The sequence below is a fragment of the Anomalospiza imberbis genome, chromosome Z, assembly GCF_031753505.1.
Source record: "Anomalospiza imberbis isolate Cuckoo-Finch-1a 21T00152 chromosome Z, ASM3175350v1, whole genome shotgun sequence".
Lineage (NCBI taxonomy): Eukaryota > Metazoa > Chordata > Aves > Passeriformes > Viduidae > Anomalospiza > Anomalospiza imberbis.
In genome coordinates this window covers 48,097,628-48,109,411 of record NC_089721.1, presented here as the reverse complement: position 1 = coordinate 48,109,411, position 11,784 = coordinate 48,097,628, and the positions used below count along the sequence as shown (strand labels likewise).

Below are 11,784 nucleotides of genomic sequence, written 5' to 3'. Positions count from 1 at the left end.
GCACAAACATCTTGTTCTCTCAGGAGTTGCCTTGAAAAAGCCCAAAGAACTTGGTACTGCCTCAGTTCTTGCTTGATTGGCTGTGTTTTGTTCCATTCACTCCAGAAAGTGTGCTAAGACTTTTAGGAAGACGTTTTAATTCCTGACTCGCAGGTCTGCAGAGATCCCTCTAAAGAGTTTATGCATGCAAAACACTGTTAGTCTTTTCTAAGATGAGACATTTTTTCACTGTCAGCTGAGAATACAAAGTAATCCAGGTGGGTCTGGTTTGCTTTGCATTCATTATTCCCTTAGCCTGTTGCTTTGGAAGTGCAGCTAATAAGCATGTCCATTAAGTAAGTAAGTAGTCGTGGTTTTTGTTCTTCCTCCTCTAGAAATCCAAGTGCTTAATCATACTGCACTGTTTTCTTGTGGACACTGATCTCCAGAATACTACTCAGGGTGCTACCACATGTAGGTCATTTAAAATAATAACCTTAGACTTCAAAAGATGGAAAACTTAATGAGCCTTTAAGTTTAGGGCAAGGTAACTGCAAGATAAATGCATGTTATGACATGCACAGTGGTGATTCTCTTCAGATTTATGTTTGTGTTACTTTCTGTTTTTCTTTAGGATAGCACTGGTTGCAGTGATCTTTAGTTCCACTACCTGGCTGTCTGTCTTAGTATGGAGACAGTTCCCTTCTGCCTACTATTTCAGTATACTTGCTCATTCTGGTTTGGGTATAATATCCTCACTGAAATTATTACAATGACTCCTGTTAGTCCCAGGTCACTGGTAATTCTTAACACAGTCAGTGCTTCCAAAGCTTATAATTGTAATTTAGCAGTCTTATCGGTAACGTGTCATTTTGCAGGTATAACAATATTTTGGTCAATTGAACTACAGTCAGACACAATGTAAGCAGAGAACACTAGAATATTTATTCCAGTTTCAATTCCAGTTAATCTGATCTCAAGACAGTTGATACAACAAGTCAGCAAATATTTTCAGGAGCTTGCTTGGACATTTTTGAACTACCATAATGAACAGGAATCAAAATTCAGCTTTGTTTTGACTGGTGCTGCATTAATGCTGGGCCACACTTCTGCTTTCTGCTAAAAGAGAGAATGGATTTGAATTAATCATTTAACAACATATTCTGCAGCTTAATGTCATTTTCATAAAGTCACTATGGTTGGTTAATTCACCTGTTAGAAACAAAATCAGGGATTCAAAAACTATGCCTTTTTATTTCAGAGGTCCTTGCTTATATTTGTACAATATATTGCATAACTCCCTTTTCTGCAAAACGTAATATATCTTTCATGGCTTTTTTCTGTAAACTTTTATAAACTCACATTCTCTTGAAGCCTTTTAGAAGCTCAAAATAAGAATTACAAAGGAAGTATTTGTTGTTTTCACAGAAAAACAGATACAAGAAAACACAAAAATATACCTGTTTAATCTATGATAAAGAAACACTTCAAGCAGATTGAATACAATCTTCATACATCAGTACTTAATACAATTTGTTAGCTGTTTTTTTTATAATGTATTTAATCAAAATTTTAAAATACATTTAAATATGGCAAAGTACTTTAGTTTTATTCCAATTAATGGGTACTCTGGGTTTACAGAGCAAGCTTTTTAAAACTAAGTCAAACATGTAAACATTTGGTTGGTTGGTTTTGTGTGCTTCTTTTAATGGATCCTCATATTTTGTTTTCAGTACTGATTAAAAAGAGTGGCCTTCAGCAGCCATTAAGTGCAAAGTGATTTGGCAAATCCTGCTGTCACCTGCGTTCCCCTGGCATTCCATTTGGTGAAGAACTTGATGTAGCAGCAGCCCCTGCACAGGAAGAGGAAAACACAGGTTATAAGGATTTATAAATAAGTAGTTAAAATGTTTTTCCATTCAGTAAGCACTGGTCTATTGTCATGATTTAGGAATGTTACTCCTCAGTTCAGTGCTCCACTGAGGCTCTCCCAAACTGTGTGCAGTTTTTGACCATGCCAGAGGGTTGATGCACAGTCAGGAATATGATACCTACTCAGTACTGTGCTCTCTGGCCCAGGGGTCTCTGAGACTACTTTTGAAATTAATCCCATTGTCTAACTCAGCTCTTTCTGGGGTTCCATGTCAGCACAGGCCTTGCTTTTCAAGACTCGAGATGGTGTTTGGGCACAGGGTACACCTCCAGCCATCCGGTGGTGGATTCCACCCCTGTCAGCACTTAGTGCTTGCCTTTGCAGGTTTGTGGGAGTGCAGTCTAACTAGCCAGGCCTCCCCATATTTGTATTTTGAGCATTGTTCCCCATACCACAGAAGCTTTATTTGGCCTGCTTGATTGCAGTGCATGGTTCAAAGCTAAGGATAATCTGAGATATAGTGTCCATGGTTAAGCCCACCCCTCAGTCATGAGCCCATCTGTATTGTTCCATCTCTTCTCTGATGACCTGAAGTATTATGGGCCCAATGAGCCAAGAATAATTCACCCTTATGTTGCCAGTTCAGATCCACCCGAGACACTTTAATCTTGGCAACCCAATCCACCTGTCCATTGTTGTAATGTTCTTCAGTAGCCCAACTCACAGGTGTGTGTGCATCTATGTGATGTGATTTTCTATCCAAGCAGTGATGTCTTGTCAAACTTCAGCAGCCCAGATGGGTTTACCTCTCTGTTGCTAATTTATCTTTTTCCATTGATCCAGCCACCCCTACAGAGCATTTGCTACTGTTCAGTGGTCAGTGTAGAGGTAGGGCGCTAGCCATTTCTCTTGTTTAGTGATTTCTAAAGCCATCTGGATGGCTTTCAGCTCTGCAAATTGACTTGATCCACCTTGTCCTGCAGTTGCTTCTGCAACTTGCCATGTAGTATTCCATATAGCAGCTTCCCATTTTTGATTTATCCCCAAGATAAATCCCCAGGAACCGTCAATGATAAGGCATTTTCCTTTTTCTGGTAGCTGATTATATGGTGGTGCCTTCTCAGCACATCACCTTTTTGTCCTCCTCCTCTGATCATAGTCCAAAATGTTTGGCTTCCTTGATTTCTAAGATTCCTGGGTGATTGGTATTTCCTATTTGAGCCTGCTGTGTGATCAGCACTACTCACTTACTCCATGTAGCATCAGTGCCATGATGTGTGGCAGGGACTTTCCATTTGAACATCCTGCCCAGCACTGGGAGTCAGGGTGCCAGGAGGAGCTGTGCTTTGGTGCCAATCACTTCCGAAGCAGCTCAAACCCCTTCATAAGTTGCCAGGATCTCTTTTTCAGGTGGGGTGTAACACACCTTAGATCTCTTGTATCACAAACTCTGGAACCCAACTGGTCATCCTGAAGTCTCCCTAGGTACTTTTTGCCAGAGACTCCATGAAAGACCACTCTCCCTGTCTGCAGTGTAGAGCAAAATTTTCACACGTGCTCCTATCCTGACTGGCCCAGAGGTTACTGCATGAAGAATCTCCTGTTTATATAATTCAAAAGCCAGTTATTGTTCAGGACCCCACTTGAAATTATTCTTCTTCCATGTCACATAATATAGAGAGGGCTATATCATGGGCCACAACATCCCAGAATTAGACCAGCCAGGTCACCAGGGGCTCTCCTGACTAGTGGTTGAAATCTATTTGTATATCTCACAGCCCACCTGGGGATTGGGATCGGGTCATTGTCTCTGGCCCTGCCTCTTCCTCCTGTTTTGAGGGCTCTACTTCCTCTTCATCCCTCATGAAGTGAACTGATTACATGCTGGATTTTTTTTTTGTATAGGATTGACTGCTACGGGCAGGGGTTGCTCCTCTGGTTCAGCAGCAGTTCGAGTGGCCATGGTGCTGGTTGATCTGCTTTCTTTCTCCTTCTCCTGGTGGTAATGTCTGCTGTTGAGCAGTGTCCAGTAAACAGTACCCAGGACAGAACATGTTGCATAAGTGCATGCCTCTCTGGAGCTACTACAGCATTTTTCTTTGACATATTTAATCACTTTAACAGGTTCCTATAGCTGTTCATGGGTGAACTGCTAAACCATTGGAAAAGTCCTCCCAACACTGGCTCATGTCCTCCTACATTCCATGCCATTCATTACTATCCCACTTCAGGGCAGATCTCTGAACAACCTCCCTAGAAATCTTTCTTGGCTCTAAATATGGTGTGCATTGCATTGAGACCTAGCAGACCTGGCAAGATGAACATACTTTCCTTAACATCTAAAGGGAATTCAGAATTCTTAAAAGCTGTTGTAATAGGCCTTAAGGGGGAAAAGGGGGTGAAAGGCTGGGGAAAATCATCCTCCTCTATCCCCCACCAATAGACTGGATACTTTTAATAATGGACTCCAAAGGGTGGTGCCTTAGTTGAGGGTGGGAGAGCAATACTGAATACACACGCCAAATGACCCTTGGTATTATCACGTTATGAGCTGATATCAGACAGTGCAACAGAGCAATCCTGATCCCTCTCCATGCTCCGAAAAAAAGAAACACGATGGGCACACAGTGCATATATGGTAACGTATTGAGTTTCTGTAGGCAAGATTTTTGTACTGGGGGGCTACAGGGATGGCTTCTGTGAGAGGCTGCTGGAGCCTTCCTCACTGTCTGGCAGAGCCAATGCCAACTAGATCCAGGACAGGTGTGTCACTAGCCAAGGCTGGGCCAATCAGAAATTATGGTAATGCCTCTGTGACAACATATTTAAGAAGAAGGAAAAAAAATTATTGCACAGATGTAACTGTGACCAGAGAAGAGCAGAAGAATATTTGAGAGGAACAACTCTGCAGACACCAAGGTAAGTGGGGAGTTGAGATCCACCTGCAGTCTATGGAGAGGAGCCACGCTCAGGTGAATGCTGAGAAGAGGCTGTGAACCCAAGGGAAGCCTGTGCTGAAGCAGGCTCCTGGCAGGGACCTGCAGACCCATGGAGAAAGGAGCCCATGCTGGAGCAGGTTTCCTGATAGGATTTGTGACCCTTTGGGGGACCCATGCTGGAGCAGCCTGTTCTTGAAGCACATGGTGGAATAGTAATCCCTGTTGCAGCAGTTTGTGAAGAACTGTTGCTGACAGGATAAACTCACATTGGAGAAGTTAATGGAGAACTGTCTCCAGCGAGACGGACCCCATGATGGAGCAGGAGAAGGACACCTCTCCCTAGGCAGCAGCAGAAACACACAATGAACTGATTGTCCATCCCCTGTCTCCCGTCGATGATGAAGGGGAGGAGGTAGAGCTGGGAAAGAGGAACAGATAAGGGGAAGGTGTTTTTATTTCTTGTTATCCTTCTCTGATTTTCTTAGTAATAAATTCAGTTAATATCATTAATTCTAGCTGGTTTTGCCTGTGACAGTATTTGGTGAGTGATCTCTCCTGGTCCTCAGTTCATGTGAACCCTTTGTTATATTTTTTTCTCTCCCCTGTCTAGCTGCAGAGGGGATGATAGAGAGGCTTTGGTGGGTGTCTGGCATCCAGTCAGGTACAGCCCACCACGGGATTAGGTAGCACACCCACATGAGTAGACCAAGCAGCATTGTGACCAGTGGCTCTGTACCTAATAAAACTAATGTTTAGATCAAATTATTTCCAGCTCACACTGGGCAGATCTGTTATTATCTCAACCCTTCAAGCCCTACACTAGGAGATAAACAAGGCTGTTGTGGTTTAGGAATGGTACTCCCCAGTTCAGTGCCCCCACTGAGACTTCACTAAACGACACACTGTTCTCTCTTGCTCCCCCACACTGCTGCACTGTGCTGGAGAGGAGAATTGGAGGCATGAAAGGTACTGGTCATTGGTTAAGATAAGAACAACTTACTTGAAACAGCAACGAGATATAAAACCAAATGGTAACAGCAACAATACTAATGTCAGAGGGTATAAGAAAAGAAACAATTCATGTGGAAAAACCACCCAGATAATAGACAATATTAGCTCCCACTGCCACATTTTCTTGACTGGCAGAACTCCTTCTCTCCAGAACAAAGTCCCTTTTCCCTGCTCCTGGCAGTGATATAAGGTGGTGTGGAATAACCTAGCCATGCTTCCTCCTGGCTACTGCAAAAGATTAACCCTGTCCTCGCCAAAATGAGGACATATATACTGACTTCCATATTTAACGCCTAGTGATGAAAAAATAAAGCCTCTTTCCCCCAGTTTTAACATTGTTGCCCCTTAAAGCCCTGACTGATCAGCCAAGCAGATCAGAGCTCATTCCTGACCCACCAACAAGTCAGCTATTCTCTTTCTTTCCCCTGGGAGTTGGCACATATAGGATCTTGTCCCACCACTGAATCTGTACCTCCTCTGGCAACCAAATAGCAACTGCAGTTCCCTTGCAATGGCTGCAGCCATAAAATCTTAGTGTGATTTCACTTGTTCTTCATATACTCAATGAACTCTTAAATGCACACATGAACAAGACATAGAGAAAATTATCCTTTTAACACTCTTAGCAGAAGGCACACTATAACATTTTCTGCAGCAAGACATAGCAGCTTCAGAAAAATTAGACATTTTATTGGTTATCTCCCTTACACTTTTGAAATAAATCCCTAGTCCTAAGTGGCAAGCACTAAGTAGGCAAACAGGCAAAGCTACAGGAAATGTATCTAACTTGACAAAAAATGAGAAGTTATTAAAAACCATACTTTGTTTGCTGCTTAGAAGAGTTTATTTTCTGTATATTGTTTCCTGTATAAAATAGTTCTGCCTAAACAGAATTAACTGGATTGACTGTCTTGTTAATGTTTCTCCCCTTACATCATCATTGGGTATCTGATCTGGACCTTCTAAAGGTCATAAAATAACTGTATCCAGTGTTTTCAGAAAAACGGCAAGCTTAAACACACTCCTAACAGCAGTAATCTCCCTAAAGATTACCCAACTCTTGTTAAAACCTTTGTAACAAGACATGCAAGTTAGCTCTCTAAAAGTAGAATTCAGTTCCCAGCACTTACTTTCCAGCTCTTTTTTTTTCTTTAAATACTTTGTCCGGTCAATGGCAGCCAACTCAGCTTTCAGCAACCAGTAGCGTTTCCGTATTTCCTGCATTTTTGCTTGGAGAATTGTTATGTACTCAGTGCTACTCAAATTTTGCAAGTCAGCTGCAATTTAAACAATTTCTGTTAATTATTGCATTGCAGCAGTTCCCAAGCCTTCTGAATTTCGATGAAGGGGAGGTACTCAAATCTTAGTGATGTGCTTTGAGGTAGCAGGCAGCAAAGCTGAGGAACAGCAACTGCTGTTTATTATCACTACCTTGACTGACACAAACACACTGAAACTTCTTACAAGAAATACTAAACAAGTCCTGGTTCATTATGGTGAAATGGAAAGGGAAGATTTAAAAATTAATAATCTTAGAGGGGGAACAAGAAACAGAGAACAAAGAGTAAAACAGCAAGAAAGGAAAACTATCAGGGTATATGACAAAATTAGGCAAACTGGGGATGGAGTGATTTTAGAGGTAAAAAATCCTCAAAACCAGAAAATTCCAAAAGTCTTCTTAAAGTATATTGCAAGACCACAACAGGCATGTTTCAAAGAAGATACTTACACATTTGAAAACTCCATTTGGAACCTTTGGGCAAATGATAATCGTGTTCTTTTAGATCAGACTCCCTCTCTCCACTTTGCTCACGTTTTCCTGTGGGAAGGTAGATTGTTACAAAACAAAGCAACTTTCCCACCCAACACAAAGCTTACCAGGAGGTGTCTGACTCTAACATAACAGAATCCATCCTGGTGTAGCAGTTTGGCACACAGCTCTCTGCACCACGGGTGCCCAGGTACAGGACCACAAACTTGGTCTGTAATGGGGCCCCTCTAATTCTGGCATGCTGGGAAAGGGAAACCTTGCACTGGAAACACTGGCCAGTTAGTTGTTGTGCACGTAGACTCAGGTCTGTTCTGTGGATTTATGGGAACCAAAGTCCTACAGACATGGAACATTAATAAAAGCAGGAGACTATGGCTCCACAATCCATCCCAAAAACTGGCAGGTATTTAACTGAATGTGTGTGTGCAGGAACATAAGGAGGGAGGAGATTCTTGAATATGATCTAGTTGCTCAAGGTTCATATAGCCATAGTCCCCTCTACTCTCCAACTATATCACAACAGCAGTGTACTTATTCCTTTGGAATCAGAGCCACAAATAAATTGTCTGCATCAGAAAATAAGGCAAAGAGGCACTGTAATGTGTTCATGTAGGTGCCAAAATTATCCACATTTCTACTTATGGAGCTATATAATCTTTAAAAGACTTTGCAAAACTGATTATTACATCCTAGCTCCTATTCACCTTTTTAAATATTAATTTCAAACAAATGACATTGTACTTGCACATATTTTATTTCAAACTGATCTGCTGTACTTACTACTTTTATTCTTCTTTTTGATGTTCACAGATGTTTTGAGGCTTGTTTTCTGCTTTTTGGAGGAACTGTCTCTTCCCTGAGCATTTTGAAGGTTTTTTTTGCCTCTAAACACTATAAAAGACTCCCAAAAGTAGAAAGAAACAGAAATAACAACAACCATTTTAAAAAGCCTGCATCTCTCTGTGTTTTTCTCAAAGTATGTACATCTGTGATTAACAAAACAATAGAGATATATTTATTGAGGGCTTCCTATTGACCTCTTCCAAACTCTCAGCTTTGCTGAATGAAACACATTTTATTGCTTTCTTTTAAAACAATATTTCCAGATGAATTATAGTAACACACTTTAAGGGCATTTTGAGGAAATTCAGTTAATTGTTAACTGAAATCTCTTGCAATGAAAAAAACAAATCTGTCATCTCAGGAGTTTAGTCAGACAAGCATTTCCTTCCTCAGTGTTAAAAATTTTTCAGGCACTACAGCACAGTGAAAGCACCTGTATTTTTGACAAAATACAGGTGCAAAAGAGTCAGTCACTTTCACAAAAAAGCTTTTGTATCCAGCCTTGCCAACAGTTAAAATGCAGGCAGCAGTACACTGACTGTCTATTATCCTCTTTTCTCTGGTGGTCTAAGGATGAATCTCAAAATCACATGAATGTGAAACCTAGCTAAGTAGGTCAGTGTTTGATATCAGCTTGACTTCCATTTTTCAGAACATTAACTTCACAAGGGGCAATCGTTGCCCAAACATGCAATAACTGGCACTTTTTTCCCCAGATTAAATAGCTTACAGAGAATCAAGTTTTATGCAAGAAACAACATCTTCTCCTTGTAAGCAGGGCACTCAAAATGCTTTCATCTTGCTACAATAAATATTCCTTACACAATGCATTACAGATTGTTTTCGGCCTTTCTTGTCAGGTCCAGTATAAAACATCATTCTTATATACATTTTTCCTCATTGAAACCATCACAATTCCTAAGAAAAGACCAAGAAACTTCCTGGCAGTTTTTTTTTTTTTTTTTTTTTTCTTTTTTTTTTTTCCACTGGATTATTATACCATTTCCACAAATTTGAAGTAGACAGTAGGCAACTATTTCCTACAAAAATTCACTTCCCAGAAGCAAAACCATAACAGAATGAAGATACATAAGCAATGGCAAAATGAGAGTTGCTTAGGTTGAAGACAGCTCTTTTTACCCTTTCCTTTACCATTTTCAGCATGCTCTGGCTCTGATTGATTACCACTATTGGAGATGACATTGGCATCAAAACATTTTGAAGACATGTTTCGGTGAGATTGGAGACCTTGTATCTGCCCAGCAGTGTTCTGTGCCTCTGCCATGCCATCCATTTCACTTGTGATGCTTTGTATCCCTTCTTGATTTGGTGGCAGACTCCCAGAGACAGTGGATTGATGGTTACTGTACTCTACTACAGCTACAGTGGAGGGTGACTCAAGAGTTGGAGCACTATTTTGCACTAAAAACTCCTCTTCCTTCTCTCTGTTAGTTTTATTCTAGGTGAAAGAAGAGATGAGAAACCTTTCTCATTTGAGCAATTACAAGATTGCCATTTTAAAAATATGCAGTGCTTACAATTTGTTAAACATTCAGTGTGTAGAGGAAAACTCTCGTCTTCATTTAAAAGACTACAAGTACCTTCCTACAGTCCATGCTGAGACCTTTCTAGTGAAGACACGAACTTTGTCAGCACCCAAAGAGATGTGAAAGCAAACACAGCCTGTGCTGTAGAAGGAGTGGGACCGCAGGGTGACAGGCACAGCAGGGCAGCCGTTGGGCAGTTGGGCAGTTTGTGGCCGTTGGGCAGTTGGGCTGTTCCTTGGCACAGGGGTTCTAGAGGTTTCACCACGCTGCACGGGAAGGAAGGGGAGAAGGTGGGGCAGCAGGAGCATTGACTCCTGTGGCAGAAGGAAATTCTTCCTTGTAGCCCACCCCCTGAGGAACCTAACCTATGCCTAAATGTCAGTTAAAAAAAAAAAAGGGGTTTTGAAGAAAATGCTCTGAAATAAAATGATACAGATACACACGAGTCCTATTTGGTCTCCAGAATCAGCAGAGGGAGCTCCCACATTTCACCTCATTAAGCTGGCTTCCAACACTGAAGAAATGCATTCTTCTCATTTGTTTGCTATTAAGTCATGCATAGCTTTAATTAAAAAAAAAAAAAAAAAAAAAAAAAAAAAAGTGAAAACCCCAAAATCTTTATGGGAAATGTTTTCATTTCTAAAAGGCTGGGAAGCCACTTTTCCTGACATGTATTTATATGCCAATCAAAGGGAAGCAAAATGGGGTGTACTTAAGAATGTATCAAGCCAAATTTGGGGGTGACAAGAGCAAAAAAGGGAGATAAACTACCTTTATTTTCTAATTTATCTAATTTTTGGTACTTTCCTTTGGTCTGCCCTTATCATTCATCATACCAAAATATAAAACTGAATTGTACATGTTCATGGGTTTTAGCAGCAAATTACGACATTTATAAGAGAAATTACTAGGGAAAAAAGAAAATCAGATTTGAATAAAGCAGTCATTTGTGTACTTTTCAATCCGCTAAGTTTCAGCTAAGGTTCAATTCTCCATGTATTGGGACACAGAGGATGAAGGTTTTACTACGCTGACAGGTAAGAGGAAAAGGTGTGGTTTTTCTAGTTAGCACTGAACAGTAGGATCACAAGTAAAACACACCACCCAAATAAAAATTCCGTGTGGATCTCTAGCAGGTTTACTTCATACATATACCTTAAAAATGTAGCAATAAGATGAATTCTTACAATTAGATAAAATGTGACCAGGTTATGAAAAAAACTCACTTCTGAGCCTGAGTGAGTGCAAAGTGAGTATTTGGAATGGCTAACCCTCTTGGAGTCACTAACTTTCAAGTCACTGAATTTGCACTAAGACTTTTAAATTCTTTTCCCATTCAAGTCTTCTATTTTAGATCAGAATGATATAAAACAAACACTACTCCCTAATACCAAGATAGTACCAATAGGCATCATATGATCTTGGGCCTGCTCAATCCAAAACCAAAGAGACACATTCTCAGAGATTGCCTCATAGATACTCCACAGAATTCCTTGAGGGAAAACAAGGAAGAAAGAGAAATTTTCCAGCTGCTAGATTTATACTCGCAAAGGTATCACATTCTCAGGAAGACAAGGAACCTCAAGGAAGTAGCAAGCCTTGGCAAATTCACTGAAAAGTTCCAGGACTCCTCTGTGTAGCTCATAACAAGAATGAATAAAATTTTTTTTGGCTGTGATCAAAGAAAGGAATAGTTAATTTAATATACAAATACAGGAATATTAGAGGAGGGCTCCATTTTAAAATTTATTTTATTTTTAAATAATTTCCTTTCTTCCCTCTCTCCCCACCCCAACATACAATACCCTTCAGAACTTGGAA

General features: G+C 40.5%; 1 protein-coding gene across 2 annotated transcripts; it reads right to left on the bottom strand.

Annotated features, from left to right (window-relative positions):
* Nucleotides 1-901: 901 nt before the first annotated feature.
* On the bottom strand, nucleotides 902-10,186 carry LOC137464365 (AT-rich interactive domain-containing protein 4B-like). 2 transcript variants are annotated; one of them, XM_068175660.1, is made up of 7 exons: nucleotides 10,018-10,186; nucleotides 9,569-9,875; nucleotides 8,354-8,464; nucleotides 7,532-7,621; nucleotides 6,933-7,079; nucleotides 1,781-1,832; nucleotides 902-1,098 (listed from the first exon to the last, which is right to left on the bottom strand). In XM_068175660.1, the coding sequence occupies exons 1-7, from the start codon at nucleotides 10,030-10,032 to the stop codon at nucleotides 1,044-1,046; spliced, it is 777 nt and encodes a 258-aa protein (XP_068031761.1). In that variant the 5' UTR covers nucleotides 10,033-10,186; the 3' UTR covers nucleotides 902-1,043. The 2 variants fall into 2 exon arrangements, with proteins under 2 accessions (XP_068031761.1, XP_068031762.1); XM_068175661.1 differs by having other exon boundaries at nucleotides 902-1,095.
* Nucleotides 10,187-11,784: the final 1,598 nt, after the last annotated feature.

What these genes read in the sequence shown, in the direction of transcription:
- LOC137464365 (XM_068175660.1), bottom strand. An exon ending in CAAAAAGAAGAATAAAAGTA is followed by an intron (nt 7,622 to 8,353) that starts GTAAGTACAGCA and finishes ACCTTCCCACAG; the next exon opens with GAAAACGTGAGCAAAGTGGA. An exon ending in CAAATGGAGTTTTCAAATGT is followed by an intron (nt 7,080 to 7,531) that starts GTAAGTATCTTC and finishes TTTAAATTGCAG; the next exon opens with CTGACTTGCAAAATTTGAGT.